Source organism: Arachis ipaensis, chromosome B10 (assembly GCF_059453495.1).
Source record: "Arachis ipaensis isolate K30076 ecotype BB chromosome B10, ASM5945349v1, whole genome shotgun sequence".
NCBI lineage: Eukaryota > Viridiplantae > Streptophyta > Magnoliopsida > Fabales > Fabaceae > Arachis > Arachis ipaensis.
The window spans coordinates 140,487,318-140,506,625 of NC_142435.1; the positions used below are offsets into that span (position 1 = coordinate 140,487,318).

A 19,308-nucleotide genomic window follows, 5' to 3' on the forward strand; every position below is an offset into this window, starting at 1 on the left:
AACTTCATTCAAATTACACTCCCATATAATTCGAAACAACATAATTCGAATTATTCCTAACGTAGGTATATATGTAAATCGAAGCTACAGTTCGAATTAAAAATAGCATAATTCGAAGAGGTTCATTCGAACTACAAGTGAGCACGTGATTTCTAAGGAGTTCGAAACAAATAGATTCGAACTACTCACAATTTGAAAACATGGTGTAATTCGAAATTAGTATAAAATTATCAAATATAAATTAATTTTAACTCCTATTAGTACATTGAATTAAAAATAACATATAAAAATGTACTTATATATATTAAATTTTAATAACATATAAAAATTTAACGACATTTTAATTACTCTTTTTATAATACGAGTACATTTTTATATACTTTAAATATTTTATAAACACAACATTTAAATACTTTATAAAAAATTATTTAATAAAGTGTTGTGTATGTTTATCATACAAAAATAAAGTGTTGTGCCAATATAATAACATTATAACATTTAAAATCAATTTTTTTTCTAGGATTAAAAGCAGCACATGGAAAAGTATTATTGGTATTTGTTACGGTAGGTAACCGGAGATTAATGGGCTGGATGGCGCTGGTCGGCCCAATCGTCTGAGGGAGGAAGCCTTTGTCAGGGTCTGCGCCTTGGGGGCCTCCGTCCGACTTGTTTGTATGAGTGAATGGGGGGTGGTACCTGCAAAGACACTCCGATGCCTAAGTCAGCAAAGGGGTTAGCAGGTCTAGGGAGTATTGGAACTTAGAGATACCTGAGGGGTGTCAGTGTATTTATAGTGGTGAGCCAATAACCACCGTTGGAGTAGTGCCACTTTTCTAGGGTGTTAACCGTCCCTTTATCTTAGGGAAGTTAAGATATTGCTTCGTGAAGTGGTTAGAGAGATTCTAGGGGCAGTTACTCATTCAAATGAGTGCCTATCTGCCAGTTAATCCTCGTTCCCGACTTCTTTAGAGCAAGTCGTGACTAGTTCCGACTTCGTGGCGGCTAATCTGGCGAAAGGTGAGGCCAACCCTTTGGGTTGGGCCTTTTTATTTGGATCCTGGGCCTTATTCGTTGGGCCAGGGTATGAACAGTGCCCCTACTCGAGCCCAATTTCTCTTTAAGATTTGGGTTCGAGTATACTACTCGGGGTTGTAGCTGACTTGTTGGGGGACTAACGTGATGTTCCGAAACCGACGTGACTTATCCGACTTGTCTGATTTGTCTGTTATTGTCTTTTCAGAGATGGCAAAGGCAAATGCTCAGGAATCCTACCAAAGGGTCCAGGAGGCTAAAGCAAGATCTCGTGCCAGGACTGGTGGTGTTAGGGCGGTTATCTCTCCTCCTCCTCCTCCTCGGAACGTTGGGACTCCCTCTCAGCCCATCGTAATTTCTTCTTCAACTTTCTCTCAACCACCCCCCTCTGCTCAACCTTCTTCTGAACCAGAGAACAAGAAGCGCAAGACCTTAGAGTCTGGCTCTTCTGGTGAGGTGAAGGCGGATGCTCTTGCATTCGTCCGAAAGAACATCTATCCTAATGTTCGTATAAGTATGGATGATGTTTCTGTTCGGCACCACCTTACCACTCTGGTTGAGGAGAGCCTTAAGGCGGCGGGGGTTTGTGGCAAACTCTTAGATATTTTTGAGAAGGCTCCTCTCAGCTCTTTAGGGATGACCTCGAGGGTCGAAGAGCTGGAAGGTAGGCTTCTCATATATCAGGAGCATGAGGGGAAGTTGAAGGAGGAAGTCGCCAGGCTGAGGGAGGAGAGAGATAACCTCCGGGAGAGGGAGAGGAAGTTGCAAGCCCAATGCAACATGGAGGTCGGTTTGAGGAAGACAGCACATGATAGCTATCAAAGTTTGTTTGATGATCTTGTGTCTGTGAAGAATGATCTGCTGAATTCTCGGAAGGCATACGCCGAGTTGGAGGACTCTATTACTGATGGCGCTGAGGAGGCTTGGAGGATCTTTAGGGAGCAGGTCGGAGTCATTGCTCCTGACTTGGACCTCTCTCCTTTAGATCCCGATAAGGTTGTCATTGATGGTGCCATTGTGGATCCTCCTGTCCCCGAGATTATTTCCGAGTCAGATTTGAAGACTCGGGGGCAAAGGATTATAGAGTCTCCTCCTCGTCCTAAGGATGTCCCGAGTTCCTCCACAGTTCCTCTGACTTCTTCTTCGTCTCCTATGGATGCCTCTCTTCCCGGTCCTGGTGGCGCTCCTTCCTCTGGTGGTGGTTGCCTGTCTACTCCTCTTGAAAAAAAGTGATTTGTTGGCTATTTGGGGCCCGGCTTGTGGGTCCCCTCTTTTTAAACTCTTTATTTGTTTTGGTAGTATTTGAACAATTTTTTGGCCTTTTGAGGCCGTAAATAAAACGTTTTTATAATACCCTTTTTAATAAGGGTTTAAGTTAAAAAATAAATGCCCTTTTTTGGATAAGGGTTTAAGTTACCTTGTGTGTGCATGCTTTTCTTATTTCGAATTTCCCTTTGATCTTTTCTAAAAAACTTTTTCTTTGGCTTTCGTCTGCCTTTCTGAACTTTTCTGTTTCAAGGATCTTTAGGACAGCCTTTTAGTCTTTTCTTGGATTTTTTCCTATCTCTCTTTTGTTATTCCTAGTACCCAATTTCGTTTCATTGAGTTTTTATGACTTAGATTATTTTCGCGATTCATTTCTGTTTTACTCGGTTTCTCATTCCGACTTAAGAGTCGGGATGTTTCCGAGTTTATCATGATCAACTTCTATAACCTCTTTACACTAACTTGTACCTCGTCGTTTTATCCTGACGACCATCTAGGTCGGTTCATGGGATTTTCACGTTTTGTCGAGCTTAAGTCGGCGTGTTTCGTAGAAAGGAATGGAAAACAATAGAAAAGGAATTTATAAGAGATATTTGAAAAGATCTTTATTAATTGGGGGGTACTTCATTGCTACTAAGGGTTTTTGACAGTCTATTTCCCCTAGCCCCTACTATGATGCCTCGTTAAAAACCCTTCTTCAGAAAAAACCCTTTGGTTCTGGGGAAAAAATCATGAAGTTGGGAAAAGAGTACATCAGGGAGTAGAGTTCGCTTTTAGCTATAGTACCTTTTCATATTACAAGCATGCCACGATCTTGGTAACTCAGTGCCGTCCAAGTCGGTCACTTTATAATAGCCTTTTCCTAAGATCTCCTTGATTTTGTATGGTCCCTTCCAATTTGCAGCGAGCTTTCCTTCTCCTGATTTGTTGACTCCAATGTCATTTCTGATCAGGACCAAGTCGCTTAGGGTGAATGTTCTTCGGATGACTTTTTTGTTGTATCTTGTAGCCATCCTTTGCTTCAATGCTGCTTCTCTTATCTGGGCTTCTTCTCGGACTTCGGGGAGCAAGTCGAGTTCCTCTTTGTGCCCCTGTACATTCCCGATCTCGTCATGGAGAATCACTCTTGGGCTTTGCTCGCTGACATCTATTGGGATCATGGCTTCTACCCCATAAACTAGTCGGAAGGGAGTTTCTCCAGTGGCGGATTGGGGTGTCGTCCTGTAGGCTCATAACACTTGGGGGAGCTCTTCGGCCCAAGCTCCTTTTGCATCTTGTAATCTCTTCTTTAGCCCTGCCAATATGACTTTGTTGGCCGCCTCGGCTTGCCCATTGGCTTGCGGGTGCTCCACCGAGGTGAACTGGTGTTTGATTTTCATACTGGCTACTAGGCTTCTAAAGGTAGAGTCGGTGAACTGGATTCCATTATCTGTAGTAATGGAATGAGGTATCCCATATCTTGTGATGATATTTTTGTAGAGGAACCTCCGACTTCTTTGCGCGGTGATTGTGGCCAATGGCTCTGCTTCTATCCACTTTGTGAAATAATCTATTCCCACGATTAAGTACCTGACTTGTCCTGGCGCCTGAGGAAAAGGACCTAATAAATCCATCCCCCATTTTGCAAAGGGCCATGGAGAAGTGATACTAATGAGCTCTTCTGGGGGAGCCACGTGGAAATTTGCATGCATCTGACATGGTTGGCACTTTTTCACAAATTCTGTGGCATCTTTCTGTAAGGTTGGCCAGTAGAATCTAGCTCGGATCACTTTCCTGGCTAATGACCTGGCTCCGAGATGGTTTCCACAGATCCCGCTATGCACTTCCTCTAATACCTCAGTGGTTCTTGAGGTCGGTACGTATTTTAACAATGGTGTTGATATCCCTCTTCTATAGAGAATATTTTTCACCAAGGTATAATGTTGGGCTTCCCTTCGGATTTTCTTTGCCCCTTTCTCCTCCTTGGGGAGGATGTCGAATTTCAGAAATTCGACTAAGGGGTTCATCCATCCGAGGTGTAATCCGACCACTTCGAAGACTTCTTGTTTGTCTTCTGTTTTTACCACTAAGGGTTCCTGGAGAGTTTCTTGGATCAAGCTTCTGTTATTCCCTCCTGACTTGGTACTTGCTAACTTGGATAGGGCGTCTGCCCTGCTATTTAGATCCTGAGTTATGTGTTTGACCTCGGTTTCTGCAAAGCGCCCAAGGTGTTCCAGAGTTTTTTCCAAGTACCTCTTCATGTTTGAGTCTTTTGCCTGATACTCTCCACTTATTTGGGAGGTCACCACTTGAGAGTCGTTGTATATCATCACCTTCGTAGCACCGACTTCTTCTGCCAGCTTCAATCCTGCAATCAAGGCTTCATACTCTGCCTGATTATTTGAAGCTGGGAATTCGAACTTGAGGAAAACTTCTATCTGGGTTCCCCTTTCATCTACCAATATTATGCCTGCACCACTTCCTGTTTTGTTGGAGGATCCATCTACATAGAGTTCCCATGTAGTTGGTTTATCCTCTTGATCTCCTGCGTATTCTGCAATGAAGTCAGCGAGGCACTGGGCTTTAATCGCCGTCCGAGTTTCATACTTCAAGTCGAACTCGGAGAGCTCTATTGCCCATTGAACCATTCTTCCCGCAACATCCGTCTTTTGGAGGATTTGCCTCATGGGTTGGTTCGTGCGGACTCTTATTGTGTGAGCTTGAAAGTAAGGCCGTAGCCTTCGTGAGGCTACTACTAAGGAGTATGCAAACTTCTCTAGTTTGTGGTACCTTAGCTCAGGGCCTTGTAGAACTTTACTGATGAAGCATACTGGGTGCTGTCCGGCCTCGTCTTCTCTTATCAGGGCCGATGAGATGGCCTTGTCTGCTACTGATAAGTATAGGACAAGGTCTTCTCCAGCTATAGGTCGTGTCAAAATAGGAGGTTGGCTCAAAAACTTTTTGAACTCCTAGAACGCCTCCTCGCATTCAGGAGTCCATTCAAACTGGTGTCCCTTTCTCAGTAGGGAGAACAGTGGAAGGGATCTTAGTGCTGATCCTGCCAAAAATCTGGAGAGAGCTGCTAGCCGGCCGTTCATCTGTTGGACCTCTCTCAAACAAGTCGGACTTTTCATCTCCAGGATAGCTCTGCACTTGTCGGGATTGGCTTCTATCCCTCTTTGTGTTAGCATGAATCCTAGAAATTTTCCTGCCTCCACCGCGAAGGCGCACTTTGCGGGATTTAGTCTCATCCCGTGCGACCTTATGGTGTCAAAGACTTGTGAAAGGTCAGGCAAGAGGTCGACTTCTTTCTTGGTCTTTACCAGCATATCGTCAACGTATACTTCCATTAGGCTCCCTTGGTGAGAGGCAAACACCTTATTCATCAGCCTCTGATATGTGGCCCCTGCATTTTTCAGCCCAAATGGCATGACCACGTAGCAAAAATTAGCTCTGGGCGTGATGAATGATGTTTTTTCCTGGTCCGGCTCATACATCGGGATTTGGTTATATCCCGAGTAGGCGTCCATGAACGACAAGTATTGATATCCCGAGCTGGAGTCCACTAGGGTGTCAATACTTGGCAGTGGATAAGGGTCCTTGGGACATGCCTTATTTAGGTCGGTGTAGTCGACACACATTCTCCATTTACCATTTTGTTTTTTGACTAGCACTACATTGGCTAGCCATGTTGGGTATTTGACTTCTCTAATGAAACCGGCTTCTAGGAGCGCTTGTACTTGCTCCTCTACTATTAGGGCTCGCTCTGGGCCGAGCTTGCGTCTTCTTTGTTGTACAGGTCGTGACCCCGGGTAAACCGAGAGTTTATGGGACATGAGCTCGGGATCTATCCCAGGCATGTTGGAGGCCTTCCAGGCGAAGAGATCGGAGTTATCTCTTAGGAGCTTAGTCAACCCTTGTTTTAGGGTTTCCCCTAGGTTGGCCCCTATGTGAGTATTTCTTCCCTCCTCTTTGCCGACCTGTATCTCCTCAGTTTTTCCTCCTGGTTGTGGACGCAGCTCCTCTCTAACCTTTGCGCCTCCGAGCTCTACTGTATGAACTTCTCAGCTTTTTCCTCTCAAGTTTAGGCTTTCATTGTAGCATTTTCTTGCCAACTTCTGATCTCCCCTTACCGTTGCTATGCCCGCTGAAGTCGGAAATTTCATACAAAGGTGAGGGGTGGATACAACTGCTCCGAGTCGATTAAGGGTAGTCCTGCTAATTAAAGCATTATAAGCTGACCCTACATCGATGACTATGAAGTCTACGCTCAGAGTTTTTGATTTTTCCCCTTTCCCGAAGGTGGTGTGGAGAGGCAAAAACCCTAGTGACTTTATTGGCGTGTCGCCTAGTCCATATAAGGTGTCGGGGTAGGCTCTTAATTCTTTCTCATCCAACCCTAGTTTGTCGAAAGCGGGCTTAAAAAGAATGTCCGCTGAGCTTCCTTGGTCTACTAGGGTTCTGTGGAGATGAGCATTTGCTAGGATCATAGTTATTACCACTGGATCATCGTGTCCCCGCATTATTCCTTGCCCATCTTCATTTGTGAATGAAATGGTGGGGAGGTCGGATGACTCTCCTCCGACCTGGTATACTCTTTTGAGATGTCTTTTGCGAGAGGATTTGGTGAGTCCCCCTCCTGCGAATCCTCCGGAGATCATATGAATATGTCTCTCCGGAGTCTGCGGTGGTGGGTCTCTTCTATTCATATCGTCTCGCTTTCTCTTCCCATGACTGTCCGACCTTTCTATGAGATATCTGTCGAGCCGACCTTCCCTAGCCAGCTTTTCTATCACATTTTTAAGGTCGTAGCAGTCGTTTGTGGAGTGACCATATATTTTATGGTACTCACAGTAGTCGCTGCGGCTCCCCCTTTTTATTTTTAATGGGTCTGGGGGGTGGTAGCCTTTCAGTATTACAAATCTCTCTGTATACGTCCACTATAGAGACCTTTAGAGGAGTATAAGAGTGATATTTTCTTGGTCTATCGAGGTCGAGTTCTTCTTTCTTTTTGGTTTCCCTCTCTCTTTCTTTTGTTGAGGGAGGGTGCCCATGTCGCCAACTCAGGTCTCTTAACTTAGTATTTTCCTCCATATTGATGTACTTTTCAGCTTTTTCCTGTACATCACTTAGAGAGATGGGATGTCTTTTGGATATGGACTGTGAGAATGGACTTTCTCTGAGCCCATTGACTAGCCCCATTATGACTGCCTCGGTGGGCAGGTCTTGAATCTCTAAACATGCTTTGTTGAACCTTTCCATATAGGCTCGTAGGGATTCTCCGACCTCCTGCTTTATTCCCAGGAGACTTGGTGCATGTTTAACTTTGTCTTTCTGGATAGAGAACCTCATCAAGAATTTCCTTGAGAGGTCTTCAAAACTGGTGACCGACCTCGGGGGGAGACTGTCGAACCACTTCATCGCTGCTTTTGACAAGGTTGTCGGAAAAGCTTTGCATCGCGTAGCATCGGAAGCGTCAGCCAGATACATCCGACTTTTAAAGTTGCTCAGATGGTGCTTTGGATCAGTGGTTCCGTCGTAGAGGTCCATATCGGGGCTTCTAAAGTTTCTCGGAACTTTTGCCCTCATTATGTCCTCAATAAAAGGATCTTCCCCTCCTAAGGGGGACTCTTCTCTACTATCACGGGAGTTCCGACTTTTGAGGGAGGATTCTAGCTTTAAGAGTTTTTCCTCTAACTCTTTTCGTCTATCCATCTCCTCTCTTAGGCGCTTTTCTATCTCCTTTTGTCGCTCCCGTTCCTGTTCTAGCTGTTCCAAACGATTTTGGTGAATATGGACTAACCCCATGAGCTCAGTTGAATGGGATTGTCCGTCCTTCTCTGACTCACGGCCTTCTGAGGAATTCACCTTTGGGGTTTTGACTCCGGAGGTTCCTTCTTTGTGTTGATCGTTGGTTTCCTGTTGGAGGGTTAGGTCCGCGTCACTATTTCTGGTGTCCAGATTCTCTTGTTCAGAATCTGTTTCCACATGACCCTCCTCAGGAGATCTGTCCGCCATCACTGGTTGATCTCTCGGGTCCCCGGCAACGACGCCAATGTTACGGTAGGTAACCGGAGATTAATGGGCTGGATGGCGCTGGTCGGCCCAATCGTCTGAGGGAGGAAGCCTTTGTCAGGGTCTGCGCCTTGGGGCCTCCGTCCGACTTGTTTGTATGAGTGAATGGGGGGTGGTACCTGCAAAGACACTCCGATGCCTAAGTCAGCAAAGGGGTTAGCAGGTCTAGGGAGTATTGGAACTTAGAGATACCTGAGGGGTGTCAGTGTATTTATAGTGGTGAGCCAATAACTACCGTTGGAGTAGTGCCACTTTTCTAGGGTGTTAACCGTCCCTTTATCTTAGGGAAGTTAAGATATTGCTTCGTGAAGTGGTTAGAGAGATTCTAGGGGCAGTTACTCATTCAAATGAGTGCCTATCTGCCAGTTAATCCTCGTTCCCGACTTCTTTAGAGCAAGTCGTGACTAGTTCCGACTTCGTGGCGGCTAATCTGGCGAAAGGTGAGGCCAACCCTTTGGGTTGGGCCTTTTTATTTGGATCCTGGGCCTTATTCGTTGGGCCAGGGTATGAACAGTATTCTAAAGCTAATTTAATTAAAAAAGATAGAACTGTATTTTTTAGGATTTTATGTACATAATTAGCCTAATTTTTTTAATATTGATCAAAGATGTGTGTTACACTAGGTTATTTGGTTTCAGGTAAGTTTTACTCTACTATAATTTTTTTTATTTACTTTTCAGAAGACACAAATCTAAAAAATTTTATAAATCAATTTAAAAGAAAACATCATTGACGTTTTCATTAAAAATTTAATTGTACTCGTTACAAAATTTTAGTAAAAAAGTACATTACAAATTTTTATAATACTCATCAAAAAAATTTTAGTAGAGTAAAACTTACCTGAAACCAAATAACCTAGTGTAACACACATCTTTGATCAATATTAAAAAAAATTAGGCTAATTATGTACATAAAATCCTAAAAAATACAATTCTATCTTTTTTTTTAATTAAATTAGCTTTAGAATACCAATAATACTTTTTCATGTGCTACTTTTAATCCTAGAAAAAAAAATGATTTTAAATGTTATAATGTTATTATATTAGCACAACACTTTATTTTTGTATGATAAACATACACAACACTTTATTAAATAATTTTTTTATAAAGTATTTAAATGTTGTTTTTATAAAATATTTAAAGTATATAAAAATGTACTCGTATTATAAAAAGAGTATTTAAGAAGTCGTTAAATTTTTATATGTTATTAAAATTTAATAAATATAAGTACATTTTTATATGTTATTTTTAATTTAATGTACTAACAGGAGTTAAAATTAATTTATATTTGATAATTTTATACTAATTTTGAATTACACCATGTTTTCAAATTGTGAGTAGTTCGAATCTATTTGTTTCGAACTCTTTGAAAATCACGTGCTCACTTGTAGTTTGAATGAACCCTCTTCGAATTATGCTATTTTTAATTCGAACCATGTAGCTTCGATTTACATATACACCTACGTTGGAAATAATTCGAACTATGTTGTTTCGAATTATGTGGGAGTGTAATTCGAATGAAGTTACTTCGAATTACATTATAGTGTGCTTTGGTTGATTGATGAATCAGATTTTTATTTGGCTGAAATGTGTAATAAATTTCTCCCCTTGGCTTAAATGTGTTTTTTGCCCTATAATATTTATACATTACTATTATATGACTAATTTTTTTGGTTAATCAAATTTAATTAAATTATCAAAATTTTCTATAACAAAAATATTCACACTCCAAACGCATGAAAGAACTCACTCTTATGCTTTTTATTCTTCTGAATCAAAATGTTTATCATTCACTCTCACATCTTTCTCATTACTTCCGCTCTCTTGGTTTCTTTCTTGCTAAACATAGAAACTTTTCTACTGAGGGATTGATTTTCTAAATTGGTGACAATACATTATATTTTTTTATTCATCTTCTCATTACATGTAGTGAGTTAATATTTAATTTCTTTTTCCTTTATATTTGAATTTTTTTATCTTGATAGTACAACCCTCCTATTTAGTATAATTTTTATATAATTTTTTATTTTAAATTTGTTAAAAGACATCCTAATCTTTAGTATATATTAATTAGAGGAATGTTAGGGCCAGTAACTTTTATGATTTTTAGCCATCTAGTAGCCATCAATGATAGTTTTGATGGGCCAATGAGTAATAGCTCAAATGGCATAGACTCCCTATACTCAATTAAGAGGTTGCGGGTTCGACTCCCCATACTCAAATGGCCAGAATTTAACAAACTTACTGGCTCCTTAAACTTTTTCTATTAATTAGAGAAAAGGACAAATAGGTCACTGATCTTTTGTCCCACAGACATTTTTGTCCTGACCATTGAAAAATACTTTTAAGTCCCTGACCTTCACAAAACTTGGACGAATCAGTCCCTCCGTCCAAATGCCTCCGTCAGGGACTGATCCGTCCAAATTTTGTGAAGGTCAGGGACTTAAAAGTATTTTTCAATGGTCAAGGACGAAAATGTCCGTGAGGCAAAAGGTCAGGGACCTATTTATCCTTTTCTCTATTAATTATTATAGCATAAGAGTTTTTATTGTTAATTTGAATATCTTATCAAAATTAGGTTTTTTTTTTTAATGGAAGTGTGGGTTCAAATTTCGTTTCAACTTTCTCAAAAACTATAATTTTATATTTTCTCTCTTTTTTTTAGTTTTCACAATTTTTTAAGAAAATTAAAATTCATTCTTTTTTAAAAATATATTAATAAAAATTATAATATTTTATATAAGTTTATCCTATCACTTGTATTATTCTCAATTTTTTTTTAGATATTAACCTAAGCTGCAACTTTTAAAACTATATATACTAACGGCTCAACAGAGATGATTCAGCCGTTTTTCTATTGTTTTTAAAAGATTAATTTTTATATTTTTATTTTTAAAATTATAAATTTAATAAAATAATTTAAAAATTTAAAATAAATACTATTTAAAAATAAATATAAAAATTTTTAAGTTATTTAAATTTTAGAACATTAAAAATTTATAAATTTAAATTAAATAAAATATTAAAAAATTTATTATATCATTATTATGTGTAATAAAATAATGATAAACATTTATAAAGTAATTATTTATAAATATTATATAAATTTATTTATTTATTTTTTTAAGAGTTAGGATTAAGACTCGAATCCAAAATTTTTAGATGAGGATGGGGGACTATATCATTTGAGCTATGAAGCAAAGATAAAACATTATATTTAAAACATTCTTTATCTTCATGAATAATTCTAAATTTTATATTCAATTTATTAAATTATCTTTAATTTGATTACTTTTTTCAAATTATTAATTTATACTTTTATTATATTCCTTCATTGTATCACACACTATTATTTCTCTTACTATTATTCTCTATACACATATCTATCATTGTTTCAACGCAACTGTTATATTGCCTTGTTCTCCTTTCTTTTTTTTTTCTCCTCCTACCTTTTCTTCACCCGATTGTAATTAATTATCACTAAGTATAATTATCACAATTTTTAATTTGAATTTATCACTTTGATCTATAACCATCCATTATGTTAACTTTTATGAGTTGTTAAAGTGTTATTAAAAGAATTTATTTTTGTCTCTTTTGAATATCTAGATGTATAAAAATAATAATTTTTTATTGACGTGCGTGTTAAGTAATTTTATTGTTCTATTAATAAAAAAATTTAAGAAATATCTTGTTCAAATTATCAAAATTTAATGATAGTAATCCTAAAAACTAATGCCAAAATATATCATTTTTAATTAATATAATAAAAATAGTATATTACTATAAGTTTTTAACTAATAATCACATAAATTTAAGTTATAATTTAATATAATACCTTAAAACAGATGGTTGTCATTACTTTTTATATTTGACTGCTATTATATAAGTTTTACGTTTGTTTTATTGTGCAAATTAATTAAACTATACTTTATTATATCATTTTGTATGTTTTGAAATTATGCTATCGTATTAAGGATGACATTAGTTTTTATAACTAATGCGAATTTTTTACTTATTTATTTGTCATTTAAATACTATTCATAAAAAATAATTACTTAAAGTAAAATACTATATAAAGAAAGATAGAAAATTTTTGAATTTATCATTCGGGTTTGTTTCTTAATTTTCACTTGATATTACTCAAATTTAATAGGTTGATGGTGGTGATTCTTTTTATTAGTTAAAAAATTTTAACATCCTCTCTCTTTCGCTCTCTTAATTTTATTAAATAGTTTTTTTTAGGTCAAAAAAGTTTTAACTTTCTCTATAATAAGTATTTTTTTAAATTATCTAATGTATAAAATATCACATATTTTTATTTTATCTTAAAAGTTTCATTTTTATATCAAAGCATTACGGTTTATTATATTATTATATATTATTTTTGTACCACAAAACAAAAGGTAAAATTTTATATTTTTTTGTTACTTATTTTATTTTATTTTGGCTATTTAAATTAGCATGTATATTATCAATATATTTTCTATTAGTTATACATATTTTTACAATATTCTTTTTCGTTTCAATCAATATGCATTTAAAAAATCATCTTTGAATCCTAAGCCATGTAATTCAAAGATCATTGCATTCATATTTTCTAAAATTTCAAAAGAATAAATTTTTTTTGTAATATTATAATTAGTTGAATGGAGAAATAATAACAATCACATCATAATTTTAATTAATAAAGTAAAATAATTTATTAATTTATATTAAATTATTAATTTTAGTTTCACTTAAAAGTAAATAACACTTTAAAAATAATTAAAAAAATTTAAAAATCTTATGTGAATGAACATATACATAAAATATCATGTGAAGATAAGTATAAATATTAGGATAGTCGATAAGTAATTACGGAAAAATAAAAAAGAATAAAAAATAATTATAAATTCTAAGAGTTGAAATAGTAAAAAGAACGAGGAAGAAAAAGTTAGATATTTATTGAGTTATTCCTCTTAAATAGGATAAAATTGAAAAAAATGTAAAGACAAAATTAGAACATAATTTGAATACTAAATTGATAGTTTTTGAAGAGAATTCTCGAATAAATAAATAAATAATATTAAAAATAATAAATAAAAATTAAAGAGATGAAATGCAAGTAAATAATCAAAAATCACTTTTTAAAATTGAAGTTATTTATTCATAAGTATGTTATGTACCCGAGAAGAAATAAATTATTACCCTCAAACATATGCTGAATATAGACATAATACTATTTGAATATGCAAAGAACCTGAAATAAAAATAATTTTACACATAAATAAAGAAGTAATATGATTTGTTATTTTAGATTTTAAAAAATAACAAATTAAGTATTGAACTATTGATAGAAAAAGCTCAAAATAATTCTAGCAAAACAATAAAATGTTACAATGTCTTAATTTACAACATACATAAAATCAATCAACAATTTTTTTTAAATAAATATAAATATATATTCACAGTTTCACCTTATAAATGTTGTGATTTGGTTGTATTTAAAAAAATAATGTAAAAGTACGTTATAAAGAAAAAATGTAAAGAGAAGTAAACTCTCAGTTGAAATATTAGACTTAGTTACTCATTTAAAAAGTTTAAGTTACATTTTCACCGTTTTTAACTGTTTTTTATGCAAAAAAAAAAAGACATATTAGAAAAAATAAAACTTTGATTGAAATTACAACTTAATCCTTGATATTAGATTTTTTTACAATTCCTTCTCTTCTTCTCCTCACTACATTTTTATTTTCAAACATTAGTGCCATAATCCTAACTACTAGAAAAATCAACTACATATAAGAATTTTTATAAATATAATAACAATACTTTAGAATAAATAAATAAAGGGTAATTTACTGAAATAAATAAACTGGCCTCCAAATTTACCAGAATACACATTTTGCTAAATGGATACCGAAATGCATTTTTTTCATAAACTATGTAAACCGCGACAGGAGTCCTGCGGTTTATGAATGCACATAATCCGCTACAGGGGTGTCGCGGATTACGTTCGAAGCAAATCATCACATAATCCGCGGTAGGGGTGTCGCGGTTTATGTGTGATGATGCAAATGTGCATAAACCGCTACAAGGGTCTAGCGGTTTATGCCTTAGTGTGGATTTAGTTCAATTTTCATGGAGGATGAGTTTTTGGATGAAACTTTGGTTTGCATTTTTTATGTATGGCACAACATAGGTTGGTGCTTTGATTTAATTGAAATTAGTCTCTTGAACTCATAGAATTACCAACAAAATTAGAACACCTTTACTCAAGAGAATCCAACTACATAGAGAATCGCTAACAATAACCACATCACCGTAAAACGAACAGTAAGTACAATTTTACTTAACAGTAAGTACAACTAAAACAGGACAAGAACACAAATAAGAAAAGAAAAATAAAAGCTAATCATGACAACTTAATGACACCTATGCCTCGGCACTAGGGGCGGATCCTCGCTGAGGGCAAGTCCTGCGAGTGTGTCCTGTCTGTCTGGATAGCCCACATCGCTTCGGCCGACTAGTATTGGCCTCATCCATGGTGTTACGGATTCTTTTTGACCTCGTTCACCCTTCTCTGGCACGTCTCATGTTAGGATTAGGAACGATAGTAGGACCGGTGTACGGTGGCCACAGACCCTCTAGAATAAGGGGCAAAAACCCTATCTGGTATATACTGAACACCTTACTCATGGTATAAACCTCATGGACGTATGTAGTCCAGTCTAATCGGGACTGAGTACAACATGCAATCGCATGGCACCACGGGTAATGGAGAGCTTGAAAGTACCCACAGTCACAAGTGCGATCTCTGAGGGAAACCGGATACGTCCTAAGCGAAAAATTACCGGTTGGGGTCATCTCAGCCACGGTATACTCAGACTGATGTCTGTCAAACAGAGTAACCGTGAAGCACCTCGAATCTTTCAAGTTGTGCTCTATCACCTTGACCAGCGCCTGGCAAAACCGTTGGCCTGATCCCAACTGCGCCTCTGCTGTCTGCCCTCGGACGACAAAAAGCTCTTCTAACCTCCCGTATGTGGATTTCATAAGCGCAGTAACCAGCAGATTCCGTGTCCCCTTTAATACAGAGTTAACACACTCGGATATGTTCGTAGTCATGTGGTCGAACCGTCTGCCTCCATCCTTGTGTTGGGTCCACTTATCATACTCCAGTCGGTTGGCCCAATCACATATGGCCGGATTCTCAATCCTCATAATATCAAACCAGTAGTCAAATTCGGTCTCAGTCTTGGCATACGCCACATTCATGAGCATCCGCCTTGCATCCTTACCCTTGAAACTGGGAGCAAAATTAGCTGCAACGTGTTGAATGCAATACGCCCGATATGCATGAGGCGGTTGCCAACCATTGTCTGGTTCTTCTAGTGCAGCCTTAATACCGTTGTGTCTGTCAGAGATCACCAGAATCCCTTCTTGTGGGTCACATGTTGACGCAAGTGGGGTAAGAAAAAAGCCCACGACTCAGCATTCTCCCCCTCAACAAGTGCAAAAGCAACTGGCAATATATTCAAATTTCCATCTTGTGCAATAGCCAGAAGCAAAGTCCCGCCATACTTCCCATACAGATGCGTACCGTCAATGCTGATTAGTGGCTTGCAATGTTCAAAAGCCTCAAAGAATGTCCAGAAAAGTCGATGAAAGTACTCTGTAGACTCATCAACCTCATCACCAACATGCACTGGAGAAGTCTTCAACAAAGCTATCGTTCCGTCCATCGTTGCTTGCATACCAAGGATCCACCGGGATAACTCGACATTCGACTCTTCCCAATCCCCGTAAATCTATGCGACTGCCTTCTGCTTTGCCTTTCACACCTTCCTATAACTAGGCTTGAATCCGCAGGTTGACTCAGTAGCTTCTTGCAACACCTTTATCGTAATCGTTTCATCGGCTTTGACCAACGGATAGATCCTAGCACAGATTATGTGGTAATCAAGCTCTCGGTGGTCGCTCGAAATCGAAGTGGCCAGACAAGTGTGGGCTCCGTTGTACCTTCTAACCTCCCAGTTACCCTTGCGCTGCTGAAGTGCCACGCGGATTATCCACGTGCAACCGTTTCTAAACTCCTTGCATCTCCCAACATACTTCAGATAGGGGTGGCAACACTACCCGAACCCGCGGGTACCCACCCCGCCCCTACCCATTCGAAGCGAGTAATTACCCGCCCCCGCACCGGGGCGGGTACTTGGGCGGGGCGGGGGCGGGGTTGAGTTTAGGTTAAACCCGCCCCTACCCGCCTCGGTATATATAATATATATATATATATATATATATATATATATATATATATAATATATATTTTTAATATATAATATATGTAACATATATAAAATAATTAATAAAATGATTAATAATATTATATCATATTTAAATTTTTACTTTAATTTATGTTATGTATGTAAATAGTGGTTATATAATTTTAAAAATTTAATTTTATTTGTTGGATTTAATAATTATAGGGGCGGGTAGGAGTGGGGCAAGTACCCGCAGGGGTGGGTTAGGGTTTAACATTTTACTACCCGCGGGTAGGGGCGGGGCGGGTTTGATGCAGATTTTTGTAGGGCGGGGCGGGGTCGGGTAGAGCAAAAACCCGCCCCTACCCTCCCCGTTGCCACCCCTAACTTTAGATGATCTGATTCCATAACCCGATACTGAACTCCACGACCAAATCTATAATCCTTAACACTCATCACAACTTCCTCCTTAGTCTAGAAAGATTAGCCAATATGAAATTCTCCAGAAGTATTACCCTCGAAGGTGTGTGCCTCATCCGGTTGTTGACTCACTGCTTCCAGGTTCAGTGTCGAGAAATGCGGCAGTTGTTGGTGGGACTCAAAACTGGATGGCCCCTGAGGTGCAGGTGGGGCCACTGGAGTCTCCTCCTCACTATCTCCTGATATGTGATCGGGCTCATCATCCGAATCATCTTCCCGCATCGCGTCCTCAACGTGATCCGGCTCACCACCACCAACAAGACTAGTAATCATACCAGATGCCCTAGCAGCCGATGCTAGAACAAGTGAAGGTGCAGCTAAGAGACTACCAGGTGCAACGATAGGCATCGAAGTCGTAGCACCCCCACCGTCGTCGACTGAGGATTTGGCACTAAAGTCCCGGAACTGTCGACACGGTCTTCCAACTTGGCAAACAACTCGTGTATTCTCACCTCCGGAAAACTCCGCCGACAATAAAATAAGACCTCCATGTCTTCATCCGACCCTATCACAAATGTTTCATACTGCACACCACTTGACACAAACGCCATCAGAATCTTGTAGAACACTTTCTTCACTAACTAGGCCCCACACAACCCTGCCTTCTGCAATATGTTCCTCTTCAGATCCGACAAAGTATCATTCGAATGGATAAAAATGCTCAGCGGTTCTTTATCAGTGAACTTAACACCATGCCTATTAATTTTTTTTTATTTTACCATAGTAGTGGACTAGAACTAACAAGCTCTCCTCATTATCCATTTGTAAAAGTGTGAAAATGACTCTCCTCAAATGTCCCACTCCCTATCTTGAGTGGTATGTATAGGCGAATTTGACAAAGCATAAACCGCTAGACCCCTGTAGCGGTTTATGCACGTTTACATCATCACACATAAACCGCGACACCTCTACCGCGGATTATGTGATGATTTGCTTCGAACGTAATATGTGACACCCCTGTAGCAGATTACGTGCATTCATAAATCGCGGGACCCCTGTCACGGTTTACATAGTTTATGGAAAAAATTATTTCGGTATCTATTTTGCAAAATGTGTATTCTGGTAAATTTAGAGACCATTTTATTTATTTCAGTAAATTGCCCATAAATAAATCAAATTTGATTAAAAATAAACTAAACAAAAAATACAAATTAAAACAGAGGGCAATTTACCAAAATAAATAATTTGACTTCTAATTTTACCAGAATACACATTTTGCAAAACGGATACCAAAATGCATTTTTTTCATAAACTATGTAAACCGCGACAGGAGACCCACGGTTTACAAAATAAACATAAACTGCTACAGAGGTCTTGCGGATTACGTTCGAAGCCAAACTGCACATAATCCGCGATAGGGGTGTCACGGTTTATGTGTGAATTGCAAACGCGCATAAACCACTATACCCCTACAGCGGTTTATGTTGATATGCAAAATGGCTAGAAATCACAGTATAGGTCTCACGGTTTCTGTGTATATGTGTTTTTTTGCTTCCAGTTGAACATTTTTCCAACCTAGACCTTCAACCTTAGCATAGTTTTCAACATATAAATGCAATTAATTATTGTAAGATTATAATTTATTTCATATTTGATAATTGATATTATATAAAAATAAATTGTTCTTAAATTTGAAGGAAGATTCAGGAGCATCATTAAAATTCTCTTGATCAAATGATAGAAAATTTAGCCAATGAAATGAGTCAATAGTTAGAGAAGGCATAGCCTGACAAAAAAATAAAAACAAAAATAAATAAATAAACACAACATCCTAGGGTCCAAAAAATTGATCTTTTGATAAAATTGAAACAAAATAATTAAAAGGGTCGCTGACAAAATTAACAAAAAAAATATATAAAAAAAAAAGAGAAAGCGGAGTAACCTGAGAATTGGAGAGCATGATGGGAGAATCAAACAATGTAGTGGGACTAATGCCAGAGGGACATAGTGATGCAAAGCATGAAGATGGAGAGATATAGATGCCAAAAGGGTCGTGTTTATGTTCATTTGTAAACCGTGGGTCTCCGGTTTATATAGTTTATGAAAAAAAAAAAGTATTTTGGTATTCGTTTTGTAAAATGTGTATTCTGATAAAATTGGAAGTCAAATTATTTATTTTGGTAAATTGCCCTAAAACATAATTAAGATTCTAAACTAAGATTTAAAACAAAACTAAAGAACGACTAATTTGTGGTCAAATACTAGAATTAAGAATCATATGAAATAGAAT

General features: G+C 37.7%; 2 protein-coding genes across 2 annotated transcripts; one reads left to right on the forward strand and one right to left on the reverse strand.

Moving 5' to 3' along the window:
- The first annotated feature begins 1,548 nt into the window (after nucleotides 1–1,548).
- Nucleotides 1,549–2,265, forward strand: LOC148581915 (uncharacterized). The gene has a single exon (XM_088494475.1). The coding sequence runs from the start codon at nucleotides 1,549–1,551 to the stop codon at nucleotides 2,263–2,265; it is 717 nt and encodes a 238-aa protein (XP_088350601.1).
- A 12,642-nt stretch (nucleotides 2,266–14,907) lies between these two features.
- Nucleotides 14,908–16,079, reverse strand: LOC107621426 (uncharacterized). The gene is made up of 2 exons (XM_016323449.1): nucleotides 15,823–16,079; nucleotides 14,908–15,751 (listed from the first exon to the last, which is right to left on the reverse strand). Exons 1-2 carry the CDS (start codon nucleotides 16,077–16,079, stop codon nucleotides 14,908–14,910), a joined length of 1,101 nt encoding a protein of 366 aa, XP_016178935.1.
- Between the last annotated feature and the right edge of the window lie 3,229 nt (nucleotides 16,080–19,308).